The 25,766-nt window shown below is 52.8% G+C and overlaps 11 protein-coding genes across 11 annotated transcripts; 6 read left to right on the forward strand and 5 right to left on the reverse strand.

Moving 5' to 3' along the window:
• Positions 1-1,419: 1,419 nt before the first annotated feature.
• Positions 1,420-2,662, reverse strand: J4E93_005089 (uncharacterized protein; the record flags this gene model as incomplete). The annotated part of the gene is made up of 3 exons (XM_049343012.1): positions 1,420-2,289; positions 2,343-2,462; positions 2,516-2,662. The coding sequence occupies 3 exons, from the start codon at positions 2,660-2,662 to the stop codon at positions 1,420-1,422; spliced, it is 1,137 nt and encodes a 378-aa protein (XP_049200012.1).
• A 354-nt stretch (positions 2,663-3,016) lies between these two features.
• Positions 3,017-3,479, forward strand: J4E93_005090 (uncharacterized protein; the record flags this gene model as incomplete). The annotated part of the gene is made up of 2 exons (XM_049343013.1): positions 3,017-3,306; positions 3,359-3,479. The coding sequence occupies 2 exons, from the start codon at positions 3,017-3,019 to the stop codon at positions 3,477-3,479; spliced, it is 411 nt and encodes a 136-aa protein (XP_049200013.1).
• Positions 3,480-3,557: 78 nt separating this feature from the next.
• J4E93_005091 (uncharacterized protein) lies at positions 3,558-5,348 on the reverse strand (the record flags this gene model as incomplete). The annotated part of the gene is made up of 6 exons (XM_049343014.1): positions 3,558-3,704; positions 3,915-4,064; positions 4,138-4,409; positions 4,487-4,590; positions 4,855-5,189; positions 5,259-5,348. 6 exons carry the CDS (start codon positions 5,346-5,348, stop codon positions 3,558-3,560), a joined length of 1,098 nt encoding a protein of 365 aa, XP_049200014.1.
• A 431-nt stretch (positions 5,349-5,779) lies between these two features.
• Positions 5,780-6,199, forward strand: J4E93_005092 (uncharacterized protein; the record flags this gene model as incomplete). The annotated part of the gene is made up of 3 exons (XM_049343015.1): positions 5,780-5,869; positions 5,922-5,999; positions 6,119-6,199. 3 exons carry the CDS (start codon positions 5,780-5,782, stop codon positions 6,197-6,199), a joined length of 249 nt encoding a protein of 82 aa, XP_049200015.1.
• An 870-nt stretch (positions 6,200-7,069) lies between these two features.
• Positions 7,070-8,348, reverse strand: J4E93_005093 (uncharacterized protein; the record flags this gene model as incomplete). Its single annotated transcript, XM_049343016.1, has 3 exons — positions 7,070-7,212; positions 7,263-8,042; positions 8,180-8,348. The coding sequence occupies 3 exons, from the start codon at positions 8,346-8,348 to the stop codon at positions 7,070-7,072; spliced, it is 1,092 nt and encodes a 363-aa protein (XP_049200016.1).
• A 2,471-nt stretch (positions 8,349-10,819) lies between these two features.
• J4E93_005094 (uncharacterized protein) lies at positions 10,820-13,216 on the reverse strand (the record flags this gene model as incomplete). The annotated part of the gene is made up of 3 exons (XM_049343017.1): positions 10,820-11,430; positions 11,477-12,914; positions 12,971-13,216. The coding sequence occupies 3 exons, from the start codon at positions 13,214-13,216 to the stop codon at positions 10,820-10,822; spliced, it is 2,295 nt and encodes a 764-aa protein (XP_049200017.1).
• A 960-nt stretch (positions 13,217-14,176) lies between these two features.
• Positions 14,177-15,491, forward strand: SVF1 (putative cell survival pathways protein; the record flags this gene model as incomplete). The annotated part of the gene is made up of 4 exons (XM_049343018.1): positions 14,177-14,199; positions 14,287-14,502; positions 14,553-14,977; positions 15,025-15,491. 4 exons carry the CDS (start codon positions 14,177-14,179, stop codon positions 15,489-15,491), a joined length of 1,131 nt encoding a protein of 376 aa, XP_049200018.1.
• Positions 15,492-15,864: 373 nt separating this feature from the next.
• J4E93_005096 (uncharacterized protein) lies at positions 15,865-16,582 on the forward strand (the record flags this gene model as incomplete). Its single annotated transcript, XM_049343019.1, has 5 exons — positions 15,865-16,061; positions 16,112-16,159; positions 16,260-16,347; positions 16,399-16,482; positions 16,532-16,582. 5 exons carry the CDS (start codon positions 15,865-15,867, stop codon positions 16,580-16,582), a joined length of 468 nt encoding a protein of 155 aa, XP_049200019.1.
• A 1,763-nt stretch (positions 16,583-18,345) lies between these two features.
• On the forward strand, positions 18,346-20,638 carry J4E93_005097 (uncharacterized protein; the record flags this gene model as incomplete). Its single annotated transcript, XM_049343020.1, has 3 exons — positions 18,346-18,621; positions 18,667-18,933; positions 18,983-20,638. 3 exons carry the CDS (start codon positions 18,346-18,348, stop codon positions 20,636-20,638), a joined length of 2,199 nt encoding a protein of 732 aa, XP_049200020.1.
• A 526-nt stretch (positions 20,639-21,164) lies between these two features.
• J4E93_005098 (uncharacterized protein) lies at positions 21,165-22,846 on the forward strand (the record flags this gene model as incomplete). Its single annotated transcript, XM_049343021.1, has 4 exons — positions 21,165-22,044; positions 22,095-22,568; positions 22,627-22,749; positions 22,800-22,846. The coding sequence occupies 4 exons, from the start codon at positions 21,165-21,167 to the stop codon at positions 22,844-22,846; spliced, it is 1,524 nt and encodes a 507-aa protein (XP_049200021.1).
• Positions 22,847-23,172: 326 nt separating this feature from the next.
• Positions 23,173-24,806, reverse strand: J4E93_005099 (uncharacterized protein; the record flags this gene model as incomplete). Its single annotated transcript, XM_049343022.1, has 2 exons — positions 23,173-24,461; positions 24,518-24,806. The coding sequence occupies 2 exons, from the start codon at positions 24,804-24,806 to the stop codon at positions 23,173-23,175; spliced, it is 1,578 nt and encodes a 525-aa protein (XP_049200022.1).
• Positions 24,807-25,766: the final 960 nt, after the last annotated feature.

Genomic DNA, 25,766 nt, shown 5'->3' on the forward strand with positions numbered 1-25,766 from the left:
GCTAGGAGGTAGTATCTTCGTAATTTTGTTTATTCCGCGCACGGCTTTGGTGGCTTCGTATTATCATACATGAGTTCTTTTCAATCGTACATCTACCTTCAACCAGTAGCTGTTGGTATCCATGCATAGTTGACAAACACCCTCTGTTGTCATGCTGATATGTGGCAATCGCCCAACCATGATCTCCAATGCACAATATCCGCTTCGCTATTCACAATGGTATGCACTGAGTTTGCAACCAGATCATACGACACGCGACATGCGAGTGACTGGAACCGGTAATCTCCAGGATGCGTGATTCCGGGAACGCAATAAACAGAAGGAAAAGGGTATCGTCCGTAGTGAAAACCGTGTAACTCCGCCCGTCCTGCTACCAATGCACGTCAAAGCAATCATCCGCCATAACGCACACCGCTCCTCAAGTATCGCACACTCTCATCTTCAAGACGTCGTGGCTGCTGATCCTCTCGGAGCGGAATGTAGTCCTGGTTCGGCTGGACGCGCCTCTCATACATCCTATTTTCAGGCACGTAAGCACGAGACGGATCAACAGGGTGTACATCATACTGTGCACCTCTCACTTCATGCGCACGCATTCGGTGAGACGGTCCAGAAGCATATGCATATCCACGATGATCAGCAGGCGCAGGCGGGCGTGCAGAGACATCGTAACCTCTACCACCACTAGAAGGTGGCTGGTAAGGACTAGTAGTCAGATCAATAACTTGCTCTCTAGGCGGCGGTGGCCTTGGCCCATAATTGGGCGCCATGCGTTGGCTCATATGGAATCCTGCTTGATCATCTCCGTAAGTCCGGGGGCGAGCTTCCTCACGGTATACGGGCCTTAGACGCTTGGCGTGTTGCTCGGCCTGGGACTGTCTGTCATCCGCAAAAGAAGGAAGCGCTTTTCGCTTTGGCGATTGCAGCTCATTATATGCTCTGTTCGGATTCGCGTTATGGTTTCGGGTAGGCTGTTGAGAAGTTGCAATATGTTGTGGTGATGTCAAATCGACTGTCTCAGGCTCAACCGAAGGTAGCACAACATCTTGGTCTGATGGGCGTCTTGGGTGCGCTGATGGTCTGTCAAAGGCACTGTGACGAGGTGATGGAGGCTGAACATATCCTTCCTGTACGCGACGAGGCGCAGCGTGCAAAGGAGGATCGTTGTACTGTAACCTCGACGCAACACGATCTTCCTTGATGGGTTGTAGCTATGCGTGTTAGCTCAAGAAGAAGTCAAGGACCAGGATACCGTTTTCTCTCGCTCATAGAGCTTGATTGTCGAACACTCACTTGGTATAGTTGGCCGTTGATCTCACGCACGATCGGCTGTGCGTTTCTCACACTCTGACCAGCCTCGGCTGGTCTCGCTCGCCTGCAGTCGTGAGTATTAAATTTGATGTCAGCTGTCGTATGCACTTACGGATCATTTGTCCTCGTTCGCACTGATTGGAGAGGCTGCTGCGTAGGTGACTGGAAACGTGAGGTGCCAGATAATACAGGTGGCGGTGGAGGAGGAGCATAGCGTGGAAGGACAATGGTTCTTCTTGATGAAGGTCTCATGTTGCGGACATCCCCACTCGGGTAATTAGCATGTAGTTCCGGCTGTAAATCGCGCGCAGTAGCACGACTGGAAACAATCTCCATGCTTTGCTCGCGCTCATCAGGCGTGGCCATGGAGCCTTCATCGCTGCTAGCTTCATCATCATCGTCAAGAACAATGACTTCACGGAAGGTTTCCTCAAGTTCGTTGCTTTGCTTTCCGTCTTCATCTCGCCACTCTTTGAGTTTCGCAAGAGAGACTTTCTCGACTTGGCCGCGGGCTTCCGACCAGCCGTCAGTCTTGAGCAGCTTGTCGTAGTCTGTGTATGTGTGGCGAATATGCGCGACAACTGCGAGTTGCACTCTACGAGCCAACGAAAGCTCCTTAGCATTACCTACCCGGTTAGTTCCCTCTTCGAACGCATGAGAAACAATGGCTTGTAGATCTGCCTCTGGTATCTTGGGAAACATCTCCCGAACGGCGCCATGGATGTAGCCCTTGGTCTCCTTCTCAGTGGCGGGATGCCCTCGTTGTACTTGCCGCGAAGAGTAGTCTTCAAACTCTTGGGCTATCCAGTTGGTTCTGTCACCTTCTTTGTCCTTCCGCAGGCCGCGTCTCTCATCGTAGAGATATCCGAACTTGCTGCAGGCAAGTTCGATGATGGTGAGAGGAAAGTGGTGTCCGACTCGGTGGACGTGGTGGGATAATTTCTCGGGATCGGAGTGGGTTTTGTTCTTCGGCTTGGCCTGCGACGCTGTCAGTGGATGACCTGTTGGCTTTGGAGGGACTGGATGCTCACAGAGACGATGTGTACGTCAAGGTTGCGCTGTCGGCACTGCTCTTTGCACCACTCAGTGAATTCGGGGTGTCCAGCTGGGATGAAACCGAAGCCAGTGGGGGCGTTCGACGCGTATGTCAGCTATTCTACAGTCAGTGGTGTTATATGACGATGAAATCGCGTCGCCGACGGACAATGGAATGTAGCTTCTTCTTCTCTTGGGTTACCGCTTCTAGCACGATCTTGTACGGCTTCTTCTTCTTGATGGCGGCTCGCGACTGATCAAGCGTGCTGCCGCGCTGCGGCGGCTGTTGCGCACGCGGATGATATACTCTGGTCATGGCTCTGGTATGCAGATGATGTTCATAGATCCCACAGCGGACCAGGGCAATATGAGTCGCTACTGGGTGACTGAGCACCCTATGTGGCCTGACACGGCGTGTTCAGCGATTAATACGGTAAGCGCAGCAGTCACGATGTCGTGCAATTGTCCAGAACGAATCCGGATTGCGTTTCTACAAGCCCCGGTCGATGCAAAGGCACAGGCGGGGTGTTGGGTGGTACGTGTTGTGGTGTTGAGGAGTTGGCGAGGTTGGCACTGGAAGCGCAGGTGGCGGCTGCGCGCGTCGGCGTTACCTTCCGCCGACCCTGCATCCGAGGTCACAGCGTGAAGTGCTGTGCCAGGGCTCCAGAACATGTCACAGCAAGCAGTTCTCCACGCGTATAGGCACCTATACCGGCACAGCCTCAGAGCTATTCAGTTCTCGAAGCCGGCTCGATATACATTGCGCGACCGCATCCGCCTGGCCTTTCGCAAAGGCTCCGCGGCCGATTATGAACCACAGAGGATACAGAATACGCTCGAGTTCCTGCAGTATGCGACTAGGCAGAACGGTCTCGAACACAAGATAGTGAAGAATCTTCTGTTCGTATGGTGGGTACAGAATCATGGAGGTCGCAATAAGCACAACCCGAAGAACGCCATGTATGTAGCCAGCCTTCATCCGTCTCCAATGTCATGCGGCTGACTGTTTCAGGACGCGTGAGGACCTCGAGGTCAAGACCACCGCGTACGATGTCTTCAACCATAATATTCGCATGCTGAACGAGAGCATGGGCCTGTGCCTTCCAGCCACGACTGTTCGCGACCCCAGTTGAAGCAACCCCGCCATGCCGACACCATTGCTACTGTGGTGCCCACGTCACCTGCGGGATACACAAATGCGAGTAAGGTCCTCACATGAAGTCGTCGAGGAAGTTCTCGTCGCGGTTCTCGTTGGAGTTTTGCTCCAAATTCTCCTCTGTCATGACATCGTCGTAGGCATGATCTCTCCGCCACGCAAGCTCCTTGCGCTCCTTGGCTATACGGGCCTCTTCTTTGCGCTATGAATCATTAGTCGCGAGTCGTAGTCGCGTGTGCGAGCCGAAATAGTGCGTCTGGATCAGAACACCAGTCGTAGGGGAAATAGAGTGTCGGAGAGATTGCAGACGACAGGATGGATTATGAGTACAGACGTAGATGGAATAAGGGATCATGCGAACACAGTACATGTAGAACAAAGCTGGATAACGAGACTTGGGGAATACACATACCTTGGCTTGCAGAGCACTCTGATCTCGTTTCCTCAACTCCGCCCGCCTTGCTTCTCGCTCCTCTCTTAGGTCGGGGAACTTCTCAACTTTTGTCTTGTTAAGACGGTTGACAATAGGATTTTCTCGCTGCTCCACATGTATGCGCTTCACCTAAAATGCTGTCAGCAAACCGAGCACTAAGTCGCGGACGCAAGTGTTTTGTGTCTCACGGCAATGCGCTTACCTTTCGCTGATCCTTGAACCCCACTTGACCTACAGCCATGCTCCCGTCTTTCTTCAGGTTGCTCCAAGGCGTGTAGACAATTGTGACATTGTCTTTTTTGTTGCCCTCGATACTGTTCGCCTTGGTAAGTTGCGCGCAGTCCGTCAGCAACTCCTTGCTCATGTTCTCCCAGTCTTCGCCCTCGGGTAACCGGACGTAAATATGGGCCGAAGAGAGATTGTCGGCGTGGAACCAGACATCTTCGTCCCAACCGTATTTGATGAGCTCTTCGTCTGTTGAAACGATCAGTATTTGCGGTTGTAATTGCGTGAACCACTGAGGGTACGCTGGCAGGTCAGAAATGACATACTCTCAACCTTGTCTTTACCGACGTAGATAAATGCCGACGGCGACACGGTATTGGACGAAAAATAGTACACCATCTTGCGGATAAAGACGCTTGATTTCAAGTGTCTGCGTCAAGTAGCAAGTGAGAAGGTTGCCGGGATCGTGAAAATGGAAGGCACGTGTGGGGTCTAGCGGGGTATCCACAGCCCTAAATACCTAGGTACTCAAGGGTCCGTAGCAAAGCATTCATGGATGCAACACATCACAATGATCATAACTCGGACATGAACATGTGATTCTCGAACCGTTAATTTTGTGCCTCTTGGCTTTTTTTTCTGTTCGTAACGTCATACAGTATATACAGGAAGTACGACGTCTTGCGTCACCTACTTCGCACCCCTCTTGTTTAGAAGCGCATCCTGACTCTCTTCCTCTTCGCCAGGCGCAGCCTCCACATCGTGACTACCAGCTCCATGCTTCAAGCTGTCCATGGGATTGTCCTGCCTAGCATGCTTTGCGTACTGATCGTGGCCCTTGGCTCTTGGGTCGAAGCCCGCGTCATCAAGGTTCTTCTTCTCAATACTTGACGGTAGCTGGTCACCAGTACCAGTCATGACTTCGCCTGTTTGTCCGCGGTCGTTGACACTGCGCGGTATGTCGAAAGCGTTATCTGCTGCGTGTGCGAGGTTCGTGTGAGTTTGATCTGGGTGGTCAGAGGGTGAAACCTGAATCTTGGTTAGTTATATTGTACTTCACAAAAGCATATCATACCCGGATCCGACGTCGAAACTTACCACGTTCATCTTGCCAGCATCGCCAGGAATGGTCGTGCCCTCTGCAGCCATGTCTTCTAGACGGCCTCCTTGGTGCGGGTCTGGTGCCATGATTTCTGATCTGGATATGATTGAAAGAACTGATTTGGAATTTGTTGATGCTGAAAAACTTGGATTGTTCAGATGGTCAAATGAAGCTATGTGTTAGCAAGAGAGTATTTCCAGCAAGCACGCGAGCTCTCATTATGTAGCCCCGGCATTATGTGCCTGAGCACCAGTGGGCCATCTGTCGTCATAATGATGGTGATGTCAGAACACCATCTTGGTGTGAAGGAATTGTGCTGTGAGGACCGACTTTCCGATCGAGTACCTGGAGGGGCAAGATGCGCCAAGGAGCTCACGTGCGGAACGCGCCGCGTGTGGGGTTCTTTCCTACACGCGACTTGAACTCGTAAATCTACAGACTGTAAACAAACAACAAACCCCGCAACTCCAGACTTGTCTTATCCCAAGGAAACTCAGTCCTACACAGTACACCGACGATGCCAGCCGCCGAGCAAACCTCAGCCGACGCCCGCCGAAAGGCCGCTCGCGAAGTCATCGACATTCTTCATGAAATCGCAACACTGCTAGTATAAAACACCGCGCCTTACTGAAGCGCCCAACATCTGACATAAGCCCCAGAACACCCACCTGGATCGGCAACAACTGTCTTACTGCGTGTCGCTCATCGAGAACGGCGCGAACCCGGAGGCATTAGCGGTACGTAGCTTTGCGGCACAGCAAGGTGTGACAGCAGATCGCCTCGCGCGCGGCTCGCACTGTCGCTTTGGAGTTGAGGCTTTTCCGCCTGAGCACTAAATATACTGACTGTGCCACAGAAAGTCATATTGCAGCTACGCGAGGAATACCCAACGAGTTCAGTCGACGGTGACACAGAGGCCGGTGCAGCCGCGCGTTGAACCGATTAGACTCGGAGTCCGAAACTGCCCTTGTGCAGCCTTGCACGGCGGTTCGATGTGTCAGCTTGCAACTTCACATGCAAACCGACGAAAGAGCGAGAGAGGCAGGTCGACCAGTAGCGGCGGTGGTTCCTTCTTTCCCGTGAAGAGTCTGGAACGCTATCAGTACAGCATCCAACTTCCCTACAGATCGGCGTTGCTAAGCCATCGCCTACGGTTCCGCATGTACATACTTGGCATGCATCATGCAACATTGACGGAAAGCCTGGAAAGCCTAATCTCCCCTTGTACATGGAGGGGCAGTAGCGAGCAACGCGGGGCAAATCTACCAGCGAACCGGAATCTGACGCCAAGGTGTTGATATCGAAGGTTTAATGCATCGTTATCAGTACATACGGCTTGTCTTCCCACACGTCTATGGATCAGGAAACATGTCGCGATAAGGGATTCCCGGCTTACAACCACAGAGTTTGAGGATGGTGTGCGGAACAGTCGGGTATGCGGCCGTATCAGTGAATATTAATCTATGAGCTTCAGGCGGGATGCAAGCCATCATGTCACCGGAGTTGGCCGCTATGCAACTAGAACTGCTAGACACTGTCATTGTGATCTACCAATAAGACTACTCTGTAATCGTCTATTATGACTCTGATGATCTGTATGATGACGATAACGACAAGAACTCGATACCGAAATGGTAACATGGAAAAGCAAGTACGGAAAGCTTGATGCTAGCAACGATAACGATCGTTTGGGGTATCATCAACGAGAGGAATGGGTATCATCCAGTAGAAAACTCGTCGCCGCGCCAAAATGAAAGCAAAACACCACCCCATCTGCTGCCCTGAAATAGAAAAGTGTGGTATATGTCTACCTGCTGCCCCAAGTGGGCGAGCTCTGACGCTGGCGGAAGTTGCCCTTCGCGTCTGCAACCTTTTGTAGAGCCTTCTCGGCCTTGGCGTCTTGCTTGTTGAGGTAACCGTTGAAGATGGCAGGAAGGATACGCTTAGAGTCTGATGTTCTGTTAGTGATGACCTGCGGATATGAGTAGACGTGAACTTACTGGCATGGTCGGCATCAAAGACAATGCCATCTGCGCCTCGCTCTCCTGCCACCTTGACAGCCTCCTCCAACAAGCCCTCACCGACACCCTTGCCGCGATACTTCAACTTTACAGTCCAAGCGCGCACAACGGCCTTGCCTCGCCTTCTCCTGCCACGCTTCTTCGCGGCATCATTATCGGCCCAACCCAATACCAAGGATCCGATGACGTCCTCACCCCACTTCACCACGATGAGCCTGTCATCGCCCAGCCAATCCATGTTGATGTCCTCGGCCATACCGATGTAGCCACCGGTCATCCATCGAATGAAGATGAGGAAAGTCATTGTGATGCCTCCAATGGTTGTGGCCAACATCGTTTTGTCCTCGTACCAGCGTAGCATGTACTGCGCAGCAAAAGCAACAACTACAAAGTACGCGGCTAGTGAAACAGGATGGAACAGCATGACCTTGCTGGCGACCTGGCGCTGTTGTGCCACGGAATCTGCGACCAAGCGTAAGCCTTCGATTCGGTCCTCCTCTGTCTCAGCAGTGTAGGTAGAGAGTTGCGGCAGTTCATCCGTAGGCGACTTGGCCGGCGCGTCCGGTTCGGTCGACGACATGGCTTGGGATTCGGCAGGCGAGGGGTACGGATTGTACTGTGCAGGCAGTGTTGAGTAGGACAGCGATGTGGAGGGAAGTTCTTGGACGAAGTTGTTTAATCGAAACGAGGTGGGTGTGGGTAACGGCGATGGGAGGTCAGGATCAATTCTGAGGTTTGCGCTCAGCGACGTCAAGAATGCTGTTGTTGCGCGTTAGCTCGTATTCGTACCCAAAGATCTCGCGCGTCCAAGTCGCTGCATGGTTGACATCACAACCCCAGTCGCGGCAACCGAGCACACGACCATCCCCAAGAAAATCAAATAGAGCCGAACATACCAGCGCTTGTTCTAAATCCTGGTAAAGACGGTATCGCAGGTATCGCCTTTTCAAAACCCGAGTAATGGTTCACGACAACTGTATCCTGACCCAGAAAGTGTTGTTGTCTTGGAAACGCATGCGGGCCCGGCGGAACCTTGAGATGACTTGGGGGAAGTTGGCGACGCATCCTTCTTATAGTATAATCCGAGGCTCAATGCTTTCCGAAATTCGATTACATATACAAGCGTATGTCAAACACGTGGGCGGACCAGCCAGGAAAGGGAAGACAGAGTAATTAAATGAAGTAAGGTGCAAAGTGCGGCGGGAATTGGGTACGTAGATGTGGAAAGGTTACGAGAGGCTAGAAGCAAGAGCCAGACAACCAAAAAAATCCAGATCGCGAACAAGTGGGAAAACGTGCGTTAAAGTATTGGCTTACAAGCCAAGACACCTATAACACAGATCCTTTCAGACACACGATTTCCCGCGTTAACGGGGTCTTTCTTTCGCACGAAGCGGGTCCAACACAAACGCACAAGCCATGTCATGGTACGTTCCGCGCACTTTCTTGGTTGCGTACGTGCGGGTGGGAGCGAAGCGCAGGAGTCGAGGCGCTGCCCGGCTGCGACGACGATCTTCACAGGCCCACCCTGAGCTCACCTTTTTGACCCCCCTGGTCCGCGGTGCTTCAGCTGCGAAGACAAGTGTATGCGATGGCCATTGGCTGGGGGCGGCAACAGAGATAAGACGCTTGAGGGCCAACAAGACTGCACACAAACGGACCTGGATCATGGGACCAATTCAACGGCCAGAGCGGTGTAGCGGGATTGGATAGGCTGCGGATCCGTTTTGGTGTGCGTCTGCGTCTTTGTTGGTTTTTGATGAGAGGTGTGGTGGTTTCTATTTTTCTAGCTTGGCCTTGTACAAGCGGCTATCTGCAAAATGCAACACATGCAAGACACGGCCCTTTACGATGAAGCTTGTTCTTTCTAGGCGGTGACAAAAGCCTGAAGGTGTACACCTTCTTGCGTCTTGACAACACTTTGCTGTGAAGAACAAAGTGAATCTATGCTGGACACACTATTTCAAGTTGTACTTGGAAGCATCCGGCTTCTTCAAACCGTGGCCTATTCCAATTCATGCAACTCTGCCTCCTACGCCTCTCATTCGCCCCAAGGCAGATCTACCTGCTATCCGCGGTTCGCTTGATACCCAAAATCTGTCATGATGACAGCCGTCACTCCATCTTCGTCATGCGAGTCCCGCGCCGGGGCTCGCTTGCGCTTACCCTGAACGACCCCTCCAACCCGTTCTCGGCCACTCATGCATCAATCTCAAACGCTTCCTTCGCGCGTCAAAGCGGACAAGCTGAGACTGCGCAAGCATGCGTCTTGTATTACCGTAGTTCGTTTCACGTTCGTTTGCCACGGCCAGCGGCTGTACATGACACCCCCTGCTTTCGATTGACGATACACAGAGACCCACTTTACTTGCTTGCGCGTTGCTGCTGGACGCCGAACGGGCGTTTGTCGACATCGAGTATCGTGACACGGGCGTGGGATGCGCATGTTGTTTACAGCAGGACTTGCTTGCTGCACGACTCTTCTCTCTGCAAACACAACTCCCCCCACCACCAGAATGATAAACTCCCCAATCCACTCCCGGCAAGTATGGCGACCTAGTGCGATAAGCTTTCCCCTCGTGATGAGGTCTCGAGGTATAACACCCACGCATCTCGCCAACCAACAGCCCCCAACTCCACATTTCAGCTTTCAGAAATCGGCCTAGATCGCTGCTACTAAACTCCCGCACATCGCGCATCATATTCGCGTCTGCCAGCCAACCACAACGCATACATTATCCTCTGGGCCCCGGCTTGGCATAACAATGCTGCGATCTGACGTGTGTGCTCTCCACATCAGTCATCCACTCGCAGCATCAAGAAGATCACACCTGAGGCATTGCATGCATGTCTTGCGTAAACACGCGTCGCTTCTCCACCAGACAGAGTAAAGCCGTTGGATCAGGACAAAAGGCTTGTTTGACGTAGACGTGCGGAGAATCCTACATCGAGCCAACTGAACCGTGTGCTCGTTTCGAGCAACGGGGAATGCGCATGTTTCGGGCTTGTCAGCTGCGTGGTGCTTGTTTCGAAGTGTCAGGATCGCCGCACGGTACGCCAAGCGAAGGCTGGGGAAAGTAGAAATCGGCCAGAAACAAACACTATACCAGCATTGCGTCGGTCGGAGTTCGATGTTCGAAGTAGATGGCCTGCTTGAATGGAGCTCGTCCTTCGTCATCGGTATCCGCTAATAAGCACTAGAAACAAACGTGGGGAAGGTTTGTTGATCGCGTTTTGTACATTTGTCCGTGAGGCTCGCAGTTATTTACATACGCCAAACTCCATCACACTTTTTTGGCTCGTAGCTTCCATATACTGGTCTCGTCAATCTTTTGTATTGACATGACAACATTCAAGGTATTACAAAAAGGCGTACGAAACGCGTGAGAATCAAAGAACAGAAGAACCGCCTTTCTAATCGGGCCGGAACACCTCATATCATGCGGACAGGAAGAGCCTGTAAACACCCGCCTGCTAATCGTCCAAACGCCAATATGGAAAAATAAGAACACCCTCATCGGGTTCGGGAACGACGCTCATTTCTTTTGTTGCGTGTTTGGTGCCGAGGCGACGCCTGCGCCTGGCTCGAGCGTATGGTCGTGGTTATCACATCGGAGCACCCTCCCGCCCTCTTCTTGTGTGCACACTGCACTACCAGTGACCCACTTGTCTTCGAGGATTTCATCGAGTGTCGCGCGCTTCTTAGGATCGATTTCGAGCATTCTGCCTATGATATGCCTACTCTCTCTGGGTAGCAAACGCAGAAGACGCCATGGTCCTTTGATCACTTGCGGTGGCTGCTGGCTCGTCGACGATGTTGAAGCGCGATGGTCGGTGGAGTGCTCTGATGTTTGGTGTCGAGACGCAGGTTCAGATATGACTCCTGACTGGCGGCGATCGTCACCTGCGCTGTGTTGAAGATCAGTGGCAGACTTGGAGGGACCTGTGATCGATCTCGGTCCATCGTTGGGAGGGGACACGAAGAGCTTGTATGAATTGTCGGATATGCGCGGTGCTTTCCATGGGAATCGGCGTAGCGTCATGCAGCAAAACATGATGGCAAGAGACCAGATGTCAGTCGGTTGCGGATCGTACTTGGAAAGGTCGTAGACTTCTGGAGCGAGGTATGGATCCGAGCCGACAATACCTGAAGGGGTTAGAAGGAGCTTTACTAAAACGCATATCAGACTTACCACTCGCAAGTACAATCTCGTCCTCGAATGGATACTTGAAGACAGCAGCACTCCCGAAATCGATGATCTTCATGATTCCGTGCTCGTTGACCACGACATTGTCAAGCTTCAGATCCCGATGTGCCAAACCCATGCTGTGGAGGTATGTCACTCCGTTCAAGATCTGTAAGGTACAGCAGGTGACCTCCTCGCGACTCATCTTTCCCGTCATGACTATAGCGAAAAGATCATAAGGTGCGTATTCCATCACCACATAATAGGCGCCTTTCTCGTTCACCAAGTCCATGGTCTCGATGATGTTTCCATGGTGTAGCGTCGAGCCTATACAGAATTCGGCAGTCACCTTCTTGTTGTAGTCTTTTTCAGACTCGTAGGAATGACGGTTCCGGAACTGCTTGACCGCGAATGTAGTGCCATCGCTGCTTCGCTTCATGAGTCGGACTGAGCCACCCGCTCCTGAGCCCAGTACTTTTCCGAACTTGCCGTACTTGCTCTGGAGGCCGTGGTCGTCAGCGAATGGTACGCTCATAGCCCCGTTCGTGATCGGTGGAGTCATAGTCCCTGACTTGTTCGACTTGATCTTCGCACTCTTGACCGACGGCGCAGGGGATTCTTTACGCTTTTCCTTCTCTTTATCTTTGTCCTTGTTCTTGTGTCCGATCTTGAAGAAGCGCTTCAGTTCAGACATGGATCCATGATGTTGCTTGCCATTTTGCGATTTGCTGTCTTCCGCATCAGAGTGAGTCTTCTTCTTTCCAAATATGCTCGTTCTTTTGCTCTCCTCCTTATCAGACTCAGTTCCTTTGGAGCGGGGTAGCTGGTATATCGATGATGCTGCCGAGTTGCGCCCATCGCGCCCGCCATAAATGTACCGGGCCTCAAGCGAATCCAGGTTCCTCGATTGCGCCGCGCGTTTCGAGCGTGCATAGGTATCGTCCCTGTCGCCCTGTGGTGTATATGGTCGGGAGCCAGGTGCGGGAGTCGACGTTCCTGGGGTACGCTCTCCTCCGGATCCTGCCGGACTAGCATCCCGGGAAGCCGGATTTGAGTCGCCCGTAGGGCCCATGGTAAATGCAGGCCCACGTTTTGGGTGCGGCTGAACTACGCCGGACAGATCGGACGAAGGGCGAGGTGATTGCGGTGCGGTCCTAGGAGAACCAGGGACTGGTAAGGAAGATTGGCTTTCGTTTGGACTTTGCACAGACGAGTCCATTGATGTTGGCGGAGCTTCATGCGGGGGCGAGACCTGAGGCGTCATCATGGCGGGATCGCTGGGGCGCTTCTTGTGTCCTTCTGCGTTGGCCCTCTCTTCGCGAGATGACGTGCCCGCCGGAGTTAGAGGTGGGGAGTGCATGGCGGATGCGGGTGACGATGGGATGGAGGAACGGTGTCCTGAGTGTGCTGAAGCTGTCCGTGAGGCTGGAGATGGGGAAGGTGCCTTAGTGCTGTTAGCTATATGTTCAAACCGTGGGGTAGTCTATGAGGCTGGCTTACTCGCGAGGGCGGCAGTGAGACAGGCTCGAAGGAAAAGTTCTCCATGCGCTTTGCCTGCATTCGTGATTTCTGAAGAGTAGACGACAAATTACGTAGGTCTTCCTCTGCCTGGGGGCTCAATGGGCCATCGGGCTGTGCCTTGTCGGTGCCCGTGAGCTCCGCAACATCTCTTACGGCCTCTTCGGGCTCAATTTCCTGGTTGACCTCGCTGAAGCGGACGGATTGCGCAGGCGGTGTCGACGTCATGGTGGGCGAAGTTTGGGGGTGTGAGTGTGGGTGTGAGGTGGATGTTCTGTCAGAGAGGGTCAGCTCCTCTAGTCCAGGCCATGACGAAATCCGCAGATGTCTAAGTAGGTCGAACAGCTCTAGCTTACTTGGGTGGGTTCGTGATGCGCGTCGCCCAGAGATGCGTCCCAGCGCCCGTGCAGCCGAGAATCTAGGGTCCAAATATGCGCGCGGAGCAGCCGGATAAGATGATTATAGCGATGCGTGCAGTGGTAAGGGTGGCCGGGGAGGAATGCTGTGCAAGTTTCGAGTCGTGTGCCTGACTACAAAGCATCCAGAATCGTCATCGGAAGCTAGAGTGAAGAAGCCCCGCGCTAGTCGACCGATTGCGTGCAATCAATTCGTCCGTAAAACCGCGGATGCTCGGGATCTGGAAGGGGCAGCAGCCGGGGGAGTAATCCTCTGTATATACAAGCGGGCCAAATAGCAGACTCGGCGTCGGGCGTGCAGAGCGACGAGAAATTGATATGGGAGGGGTCGACGATGGGTGCTACCTCAGAGGCACAGGGCGCGCGGGTTGCCCTATTCGTAGCAACATCGGGAAGCTACGGCTAAGCCTCACCCATGCGGCGCCGCCTCAACTCCCATGTCGACAGCGGCTTTGGCATCTTCACCAAACACGCCAAAGACTCTGTCCCGTCCCGAGGTCCCTCGGATCCCAACAGCTGCACCCGTGATACCCCCACCGCACCTCAACGCCCTGCAAGTGTCCCGACCGTCTGCCTGTCCTGACGTCGCCATCGCTGTACCTACCTGCTCCCGGCCGTGCTCTCGTCAACGGCCTCCCCGAAAATTTCAGATCCAGACCTGTTGAACAGAACCTTTCCAGAGTTTTTTCTGCCCTCCTCCAATCAGAGCCCGTGACCGCCTTTACTTACGCACGCTGTTTGTTTTTGGAAAGTGCGTCCATCTGCCCACAACATGTTCAGCTGGGCCAAGTCTACGTGAGTGCTACCCTCGCCTTCACACGTGCCTGCGCGACCGTGGCGCAGAGTACAGGGCGTGTACAGGACGCGTACTGACAAATGTAGACTAGCCGCGGTTGCCGGCACCCAAGAGCCCGAATACGGCCCCGATGCCATCCAGCCCGTGGGCAAGAAGGGTGGTGAGCCCGCCTACACCGAGCTGGCCAAGAAGGACCTCAAGTGGGTGACGCTCGACTACACCAACGTCGAGACCCAGACCTTCTACCTCTTCACCGATGCCGGACACAAGGGCTTCCTGCAGGTCATCTACAACAACATCGCGTAAGTCAACTTCACCAGATATAGCCGAACGCAGTACTCACAGCTCACAGTGGTCTACGAGTAACCGTGCAGTTCAACTGCAAGCTCTTCTACCCCAACAACGAGAAGCCTTTCCTCTGGGCGAGTGACCCCGTCTCAAACTACGGATTCGACGAGGACCAGCATTCCTTCTACGCCGACGGCGTCTCGATCGAGCTCTCGGAAGATGGCAGCGCATACACCATCAAGGCAGCGGTGAACGACAACAGCATGGTCAACGTCAAGTTCACCAGGACTGCTCCCGGCTTCATGGGTGGAAAGGACGGCACAACCAACTACGGCACCGACCCCAAGGCGCCGTGGGGCTCCATGCACCACCACTTCTGGCCGCGCTGCAGCGTCGAGGGATCCATTATCACCAAGGAGGGTGAAGTGGATGTCAAGGGCCGCGGCATGTTGAGCCACGCCCTCCAGGGAATGAAGCCCCACCACGCTGGTAAGCATCTTGATACGTCTGTGAATACTTCCGATTAACAATTATAGCTGCGCGATGGAACTTTGTCAACTTCCAGTCACCTTCGTACTCCGCCATCCTGATGGAGTTCACCACTCCCGCCTCCTACGCGTCGACCGTCGTCCGAGTCGCCGGAATTGCCACCGACGGCAAGCTACTGTTCGCCAACACAGAAGGCGACGTCAAACACACCGAGACCAAGCAAGATGAGACCGGCTGGCCGGAGCCTACCTCGGCAAGCTACCACTGGGTGGGAAAGACCGAAGATGGCAAGGAAGTCACTGCAGACCTTGCTGGTGCTCTGAGAAAGAACATCGACCGCGTCGATGTCATGGCCGAGGTGCCGGGCTTCATCAAGACCATCGTCGCCAGCGCAGCTGGTACAAAGCCATACATCTACCAGTATGCGCCTAAGATGACCATCAAGGTCAAGGTGGGCGACGAGGTCAAGGAAGAGGAGGGTACATTGTTCACTGAAGCTACATTCATCTCGTAGATATGGTCTCAAATTTGGATATAAGGACCTACGACCCCGGATACATACACTAGTATTAATGCATCAGGGCTAGCACCTGGAACCTAATGAATAACATTTGTCCCGCATATGAGTACTGAATTGTAAACTGTGACCCATAACGACTGTGACTCTTCACATTCACCGCTAAACTGTGGCGTAATATGCTCTCGTTCCGTTGCCTGTAAGAAGCAAACAACTTAACCCCGCTATTGGACCCCACCTCCCTTCACCGCAGTCATCTTCACATGAACACGCGACCGCGTCTGAACGCGTGACGTTGCGGCCCGTGCACCCGCATCACCAACACAGCCTCGTCACCCGCTTTGCTCGAGCACAACAACATTAACGCAATATGGTCAACGAAAGGCCTGGGCAGTCAGGCGGCCCATCGCGCCCCGCACCGGCGGGCTGGCCACGGGCATCAGGATCCTCAATTTCAGCTTCACCAGCTGCTCCCAGAGGCCTAAGACCTGGTCTCGGGCTGGGCAAGGGCTCCGGTGGTCTCGGGAAGGGCAAAGGTTTGGGGAAAGCAAATCTCAAGAGGCATACGTGAGTTTCTGCTTTTTGCATGGGACAATGCAGAAGCTAAATGTTTGCAGGAAGATCAGAAAGGACAACATATATGGGGTTACGAAAGGTGACATCCGGTAAGTGGCCCTTAGCAACGAAGAAGGAATGACATGGGCAACGAGCTACTGTCTACAACTTTGCGCGATCCCACAACAACCTGCTAACTCAAAATCTTAGACGTTTGGCTCGGCGAGGCGGCGTGAAGCGCATTTCCGCAACCATCTACGACGACGTGCGCCTAGCCCTCAGAGAGCGGCTAGCAAGAGTCAGTTGCTTAGGAAGTTAAAGCTGCACGCGGTGACTAACTGCCTATTAGATATTGAAAGACTGCTGTGCGATCGTGGATTCCAGTGGGCGTAAAACCGTATCAGTTACGGACATTGTCTTCACTCTTCGACGAGTAAGTTGAGTCTCCAGAAGCAGGGTGCGGATGCTGACAGACGTTATAGCTCGGTAACCCTATATACGGCTTTGAGCCCCACTTCCTCAACAACCGCTGAGTGTATGTTCATCACGACACATCATGCGCGGCGTCTACACAGGTGACGTGCGCTGCTAGGGCAGCTCGATGCTGAGCATGGAAGGACCGTTTGCGCTGTCCAAGACCAACCGGCTAAGGTCAGCCTTGGTCGATGCATAACGATAACGGTATTCAGGATAGATCCATACGCATGTATGATGAGTGGCACGGAGACGGATTTCCAGGTTAAAGATAAAGAGGACATGCATTTCCCTTCTTTATTAGCGATGATACCCAATGCCATCCTATATATCCCACTGCTGTAATCAGGCTGACTATTCACCATTGCTCAATACCCGTTTTAAGTGCCTCCATCGCTTCATCCCACTTGCCTCCATCTCCGCCCTCGCCCCAGCGTTCCTTGTACCACTGGTCCAATGCGTCCAACAATCTCACTACCTCCCCTCGCATCGCCGCGGTCCCACTCTTGTTCCTCTTCCAGGCCTTTTGCACACATTCCATCGTCAGCACCATGGCATGATGCTTTAGAAACTGCTCCAACACTGCCTGCTCCTGCAGACCCGGCAAACCAAACGGATTATGATAGGGCGACTGCTCAAACGTATATCTCCATCTGATAGGCTTGTGTGGTGATCTGACACACCAAAGGAACCAAGACGCCAGCCGGCAGAAGACCAGGAAATGTGATTTATGTACATCCGACGGTACGGTGTAGATGTTCCCAAAAGGCTGACATGCTTTCCAATGATCCTGCATATATCCGTCGACCAGCCAGCCTTTGGGCGGATACGTGAAAGAGGTCTTTACACTAGGCAAAACATTGATCTCCAGATGTCGGTTTCGGGATAACAGCAAAGCCCGGTGCTGCTTCGGCAGTTCGTCGATCCATCTCATGACAGGATGGAAATTCAGATTTCGGACGGAGAAGCTGAAGGTCGTGCCGGTGTAGTAGTCGTACGCTGCTTCGATTCTGATGGCGCGACAGATGTGCAGCAGGGGAGGTAGGCGTCGTTGTCCGCGTTTGAGGATTGCGGGCCAGTTATCGGAGACATGGTGGGTTTGGGGAAGTACGAATGTGTAGATCAGACTCCGTAATTCGGATGGAAGATCTGATAACAGGCATGGCTTTGAAGCGTCTTTGGCCTTGATGGCATATAGATCGCGGTTATAGGTGATCTGGTCTCTGGCTTGCGGAGTAAGGAGAGATGGTCGTTTGAGAGCTTTCTTTGGCGTTGACGGAGCCTTTTCAAGTGCTTTTGGAGTCGTCGAGATTCTGGTCTTTTTGAGAGAGGGTATTATCGACTCGTCGATGATGTTGGTGGTCTTCGGAGCCTTAGGGCTTGCCTTGGATGTAGAGGAGGCTGTAGCGCGTGCATATGAAGCAGGTGCCATCTCTTCAACGAAATGCTGGCGCGCTATTGCACCAAGAAGAAGTTGTACTTTGAGATCTCCATGGAAAGAGCAGTTCACGCGACCGTGCCGCTCGAGTATCGTGCAGCCTCACTAGCACCACCGCTTTCGCTTATGCTGACATATTTCGGTTCGTCTTTCTCGAGATGTTACAAGGGCTCCTGTTGGCAGCGTGTTGTTGATGCATACTGCTCGAGGCTTGGAGGTCGATGCGTGGCGATGCCTCCAGGGCTGTATCAGGCAGGCCACGTGACACCGTGAAAGTGGGGCAAACCACCATCGCGCCTCCCGGTCCTGCTCATGTTTCGGTGGTGCATCACTCATCCACATCACCACAAACTACAAGTCGAATGCGCAACTTCGCGTGCGATCATGGCGGATGACATGGACGTTTCGACGTCGTCGCCACGCGGCACGAAAAGAAAAGGCGATGACAGTCTACCACTTCCCGCGCCGCGCCGAATCAAGGCACTATCGCAAGATGTCGTCAACAAAATCGCGGCCGGAGAAATCATTGTCGCGCCTGTACACGCGCTAAAAGAGCTGATCGAGAATGCTGTTGATGCAGGGTCGACTGCATTGGAGGTCCTCGTTAAAGACGGCGGCCTCAAGTTGCTCCAGATCACAGACAATGGTCACGGCATCGATGTATGTCTCGATCTTCTCAGTGTCATCACATGCTGACTTCCTCAGAAAGAAGACTTGCCAATCTTATGCAAACGTTTCACTACTTCCAAACTCAAGGCTTTCGAGGACCTGACTTCCATTGGCACGTACGGCTTTCGTGGCGAGGCGCTGGCGAGTATCAGTCACATTGCTCATCTCAAAGTTTCTACGAGGACAAAGGAGTCGAGCTGCGCGTGGGAAGCGCATTTTGCGGATGGTAAACTTGCAAGTGCGAAGCCTGGCCAGAGTGCTGAACCAAAGCCTAAGGCTGGCCGACAGGGCACGATCATCACAGTACGTTGATCTTCTCCCAGCGCCGCGGCAGTATCTAATTCAATGCTAGGTTGAGGATCTCTTCTACAATGTTCCTTCTCGGCGGCGGGCTTTTCGTTCCGCGAGCGAAGAGTACGCGAAAATTCTCGAGCTCATCGGACGTTATGCTGTGCACTGCGCAGGCGTAGCTTTCTCCTGCAAGAAGGCAGGCGAGAACAACAGCATAACCGTACCTGCTTCTGCTACCGTCAAAGACCGGATTCGAACGATTCATGGCAATTCTGCTGCGAGCGAATTGGTAGCCCTAAACGTCAAAGACGACCGCTGGGGCTTCAAGTGCGACGGTTGGGTCAGTAACGCAAATTATACTGCGAAGAGGACAGTGATGCTGCTCTTCATCAACCATCGAGCGGTAGAGTCGCCCGCGATCAAGAAAAGTGTTGAGCAGACTTACGCCACGTTTCTGCCGAAAGGAGCTCATCCATTCTTCTATCTAAGTCTCGAAATCGAGCCACAGCGAGTGGATGTGAACGTGCATCCTACAAAACGCGAGGTTCACTTCCTCAATGAAGATGAGATCATAGCCGTCATATGCGACTCGATCCGCGAAAACTTGAGTAAGGTCGATACGAGCAGGACTTTCATGACGCAGTCTCTGCTTTCAAACCCCAGAGTTCCTTTCGCAACGCCCATGAAGCAGATCATACCTTCGACACCTGCGACAGGCGATGCATCGGACCGTAGCGGCCGAAGAGCGCCACATACAGCGACCAAAAAGCGAGACGAAACCAACCTTGTCCGCACGGATTCTTCGGCACGTAAGATTACTTCAATGTTGCAGCCGCAAAAATCCGTCGAAGAGATTGCAAACGACGAAGAAGAGATGGAATATGAATTCGCAGAAAAGGAACCAATGGCGTGTCGTCTCACATCCGTCAAAGATCTCCGTGCGGAGGTTCGGGACGCAATGCACAACGAGCTTACCGATATCATTTGCACGCATACGTTTGTGGGTATTGTCGACGAGCAGAAGCGAATAGCGGCTATACAAGGCGGCGTAAAGCTCTTCCTTGTCGATTATGGTATGCTCTGCAACGAGTACTTCTACCAGGTCGGTCTGACCGACTTTGCCAACTACGGAAAAATACGCTTTAACCCACCCTTGCCGCTACATGACTTACTCAAGGTTGCTGCAGAACAGGAAAAGAAGAATGCAGGTGATGCGGCAGACGAAATAGGCTGGGACGAGGTCGTTGAAGTAGTGAAAGAGCAGTTGATCAGCAAGGCAGCGCTGCTGAGCGAATACTTCTCTATGGAGATTACACCAGAAGGCGAACTCTGCTCTATCCCGCTGCTGATGAAAGACTACACGCCCTCTATGGCCAAACTCCCTCAGTTCCTACTACGTCTTGGACCGCACGTTAATTGGAATGAGGAGAAAGGATGCTTCCAGACGTTGCTGCGCGAAATTGCTTCTTTCTATGTACCTGAAAGTCTGCCTCTGCCACCCTCAGCACAAGCCGGTGACGATGGTAAAGGCAAGGCTAAGGTCATTGAGGAAGATCCCGAAATTGCAGCAAGGCGGAAGAAACTTCTGCGGGCAATCGAGTTTACCATCTTCCCGGCTTGCAAGGCCAGACTCGTGGGCACAAAGGGTTTACTTCAAGGTGGAGTGATGGAGGTCGCGAATCTGAAGGGTCTATACCGAGTATTCGAGCGATGCTGATGCGATGAAAAGCACAGAATAGAATAGATGCAGTACCCGTCTGTGCAGAAGTAGTAGCCACACTGGAGATTTGATGGGATGAGGCAATGACACAACATAGTGAGCGCGCTGCGTGCTCTAGTGTGGAGCGGAGTGGCCGTACAAACGTCACTAAGAGATACCATTACTAGTCCGAGAGCGACAGACATGCACAAGCAAGAAAGGCATTCATAATCGATGCGCTGCGACAGTCAATATAAAACTAGTGGCAAATCTAGACAACTCGCCCGTCACCGCCGAGCTAAAGGGAGGAGCTAGGATCTCGCGGCTGCGAACGTCACCAAAACGCTTCGATCTAAAACTCGCTAATACGTCATAGATGTCCCTTCCATCGAGCAAAAGCCCCTAGCGAAAAGAATCGCAACAACAAATAAAAGCAATTGGCCGCCATGGATTCCCCAAGGACAGCAAGCTTTTCCAAGGACGACTTGTGGAGGGTAAACTCACTCGGAAGAGCCAGTGCCGTGTCGGTCCTTTCCGAATCGCCATGTCGCAATTAATCAATCGCATCCGCTTACCACGCGCTTTTCGCCCTCCGGCCCAAATCAACGCGGAAGAAGGCACAGATGGACATCCAGAAACTAATCGCGGGAAGACGGCGCCCAAGGAAGCGGAAAATGGCAATGGGAAACAGGAACAGTCCGAGATGCAACCTGTGGGGTTCTGGCATCCCGATCTTCGACAAGTTCGCAACCGCGCATTCGTGAAATGGATCATCACGACGGCTTTCCTCATGGCATTCATCCTCTGTGTGCTATCGCTGTACTGGGCCGTATTCTTCAAGGTCGAGAACAGGCTGAGCCATTTGCTGGTGTATGTCGTGGACATGGATGGAGCGGCGCCTTATGACAACACGGGAAACGCGCCATTCGTTGGACCGACTATCACGCAACTAGTACAGCAACAATTGAGCAGCGGTCAGCCGACACTGGGATGGGGTGTCCGCCCTGGTTCGGATTTCAACAACGATCCATTGGAAGTCCGACAGGCTGTCTATAACTGGGATGCCTGGGCCGCCATTGTCATCAACCCCAACGCGAGCGCGCTGTTGTACTCCGCTATCGCAAACGGAAACACGAGCTACGACCCTCTGGGAGCATGCCAATTGATCTACCAGGACGCACGAGATGACACGAACTGGTTTGATTTCATGTTTCCCATCATCAGCCAGTTTATGACGCAGGCCCAGAGTATGGTCGGACAACAATGGGCACAGATGGCTCTGCAGAGGGCGAGCGACCCGGCAGTATTGTCAAACATCCAGAACGTACCCCAGGCCATCAACCCGGCGATTGGCTTCTCCGAGTTCAACCTCCGGCCGTTTTATCCGTACACTGGAATCCCCGCCGTGTCCATCGGACTCATCTGTAAGACGCGTTACAGCCCCCACACTAGCTCTGGCTAACAACATTCGCAGATCTCATCATCATATCCTTCTTCAGCTTCTCCTTCTACATGCCCATCCACATGCAATACCTCAAGCCCGAAAACCACCCACCGCTCAAGTTCCCACAACTCGTTGTTTGGCGCTGGTGTGCTACCATATGCGCCTACTTCATGCTTTCTCTCGCCTACTCCTTCGTTTCCATGGCTTTCCAAATCAACTTCTGGCACACCAACTCCATCACTAGCGAAACGCAAGTCACGAATATGATGGAAGGCAATCCGGTGGCGTATGGAAGTGGCACGTTCGTCGTGTACTGGATGCTCAATTTCTGTGGTATGATTGCGCTGGGGTTGGCATGTGAGAACGTGGCGATGATAGTGGGCATGCCGTGGATGGGATTGTTTTTGATCTTCTGGGTCATTAGCAATGTTTCCACTGCTTTTTACGATATCGAGATCGCGCCTGGATTCTACAGATGGGGATACGCTTGGCCGCTGCATTCAAGTAAGTTTTGTTCATCTCCACATCTCGTCGCTATCCACTGCTAACGTCAAATGCGTAGTTGTCGAAGGAAGTCGATCGATACTGTTCGATTTACATTCAAGGATAGGACTGGACTTCGGTATCCTGCTTGCGTGGGGAGCAGTCAACACGCTGTTCTTCCCCTTCTGCTGCTGGTTTATGAGTAAGTCTCTTCTGCACACTGGGGCTGTTACACATACTGACTTTGAACAGGATGGAAAACACAACACAACATCCATGAATATTGGCCTCTGGACTAAGATGGGAGAGTTTTTGTCGTCTCCGAACTACAGCATCTTGAATATTAGTTCGCAGTTGTCACCACATATCATAATGCATATATAATAATATTCATACTCGTGCTCGCTTCGTTTTCCGATTTGCACTTCCTTCTCATCCCCTGATTTCAGTTTTGCAGCATGACAAATGTGTAAAGATAATATTGCGATATAACGAGGGTATCAGGTTTTAATAATCATAGTGCTAGCCGGGCCAACTCCACGCTGCTCGTGTGTCGTGTAGTATTCGTAATTCATAACTCGTCATGTACTTCTCTGTAGACGTGCCACCTCCACTGCAACATCTGTCATAGTTTCATGGACACCTTCCTTGCTCGAACGGCTTGTAAGAATGCGCCATAGCTCCAGGTCAGATCGTTGGCTCCCCTCATGTAACCCGTCACGCGGTCGAATTGCTCACTCATGCTTCCCTCAGCATCAACGTGCGTCTTGATGACCTCGAGGAATTGGTCGCCAGTGGTGTGCAAGCGCTCAATGACGGAGTGGAAGAGCGCATCGGAGTCACCGTAGGTACCAACGTCGACGAAGAGGGAAGAAGTCGCGAGAAGGGCTTCGAAGAACGGTAGACCGGTGTCAGAGATGGTCAAGTTACCGGCAACCGAGATGTGTGCAGCGGTGCGGTAGAGGACCTCAGCGGCTGACGAAGTGCACAAGAACCAGGGATTGCCACCACGGTTAGAGGTGCCGTATCCGTCGTAAACATCCTCGGGGTATCGACCAAGGCCAGTGCCTTCAAAAGAATCTTCTTCCATGTCGTCATCCTGGTCGTCGTTGGAAGGGCTGCTATTGATCGGGAAACGATCGCGTTGGTCGCGAGTCAGAGCCAGAAGCGACATGAGCATCTCGTCAGACCATGGTGGAAATACAACATCACTTTCGGAATCGCCTGCGGGTAAGGCGTGGAGCGAGCCAAGGAGTAACCCACAGTCCAGTCCGCTGCGCTGGCTTGACAGCGTCTCAACAAGATGACCTTTCTGGGCGTCCCAGAACTTGCCGAGGAAAGCCTCGATGTACCCAGCTTGCTCCTCGTACCAGGCCGCTGCACCCATGTCTCCGAATGTCCTTGCAAGGTCGGTGCCTTCCCTCAAGCTTCTTGCGCTGACCATCAAGTTGAAGAAGTGCAGACCCTCAACTTCTTCCCAAAGATCGAAGCTCGACTGGTTCCAGAAGTGACTGACGTACTCCAGGTCGGCCTTGATGACACTACGTGGAGGCATCTCCACGGCATAGTATGGTCGGAAGAAGTCTTCAGCTGACTCCGAGCTCCAAAGCAGAGGATGTGAGGCATTGTATTCTCGTAGATAATGCATGAGAGTCAACGCGCGCAGAGCCGGGCCATCCCGCTGAGGGCGTCCCCATGAGCCAGTAAACGGTGTTCCGTCTACGTGGAACTTAGGCTCACCAAGCCCAGAGAGATCATCAAAGGTACCGGAAGGGTTTGAGGTATGCTGGATATCGCTCGAGAGGGAAGTATACGCGTCGAGGATGGTAGAGAGCGCGGAACCGCGAGAGGAGGAAGGTTCGTCGGCGTAGACAGCTACGAGGGTATTCATAGTGATCGCAGCATCGCGAACCCCTGTTCGAATTGTGTTAGTAGACGCTCAGTGGTAGGTATAGGTTGGCGTCACTTACATTGGAACCAATAGTCTGGCTCGTCCCGACTCGGACTCGCAATGACCGTGCCATCCGCTACGCCCTTGCCTTGGATATTACTGCCTCCGGGTGCGACATTTGCCAGGAGTTTGTCCAGCGCTACACGCTCTTCCTGCTCGATCCACGCATCGAAAGTATCTTGCAGCGGTTGCTGCTGCGTTTGTGTTCGACTGGCGCCGACGAAAGTGCTCAGCGGAGGAAGGCGTGGTATTGAGAAGGCATAGGCGTGGTGAAGGAAGCCTGCGAGGAGAACTACGCGAGGAAGCATGACAGCTAACTGTCGGATTGGCTGGATAGGACCGATGGACTAGGACACTGGAATCAGTGTAGTGTAATTAGCAGTTCATAACTAGCGCACAGTGGAGCAGAAAACAAAATGAGGAAGCAGAAAAGAGATCTCGTGGAGTCTAGGTGTTAGTAGTCGATCAAAGAGACACAAGAGCCGCCCATGGCCCCCGAGGCCCCAGGCGTCCATGCCCTGCGCTTCGGCGGTCATCCCTTTCATCGGCCATGATTCTCGATCACGATGATGACGGTAAGTCGCGTGCCAGGGCTAGCGGAGTGCGTGGACGAGTAGGAGGCGGTGGACGGGGTCGCGCGGGCGGTCAATTGTCTTGTTTGACATGGCGGGTGATGTGTAAAAAGCCACGCGAGCCGACGCCAACAACGTCACGCGACCCACTTCCGCGGATCTGGGGTAAGCATGCAAGGCACCTTCTGGCTGGGCATGCGACACGAAAACATGCCGAGGTCTGCGCATAGTCGCACATGAAATTAGAGTTTGGGCACAAGAAGGAAATGATATTTACAGACGATGAGGTGTCATCAAATGACGGTCTTTTGCTTTGGTTAACCCGTGGAATGCTGCCTGTCGTTCCCAACTTCATACCAGACACTTCATCATCCAAACCAGCTGAGTTCATCAGCTCGGACCGATATGTGTCGGCCATCAGTTGTGACTTGTAAGAGAACACCACGATATGAGATGGCTATAGCCCATATCGACAACTTTAGATGGGTTCCGACGTTCTCCGAGGCCCGAACGTATGAGGGGTCCAGTCGGCTACTTGCATGTAGCCGCAATGCACGTCGGTTGTTACCGTCACCTCTGAGCTCATCGAAGTATCATCTGTCAAGAACAGACACGCAAATTGTGCAAAGACGGTAGAATTTTTCTTCGTCATCAGTTTCTTTCTCTATTCCGCGACTAGAATTTAGTTCGCGGTGG

This window comes from Alternaria ventricosa, assembly GCF_023758065.1.
Source record: "Alternaria ventricosa strain BMP 2768 chromosome Unknown scaffold_7, whole genome shotgun sequence".
Taxonomy (NCBI): Eukaryota; Fungi; Ascomycota; class Dothideomycetes; order Pleosporales; family Pleosporaceae; genus Alternaria; species Alternaria ventricosa.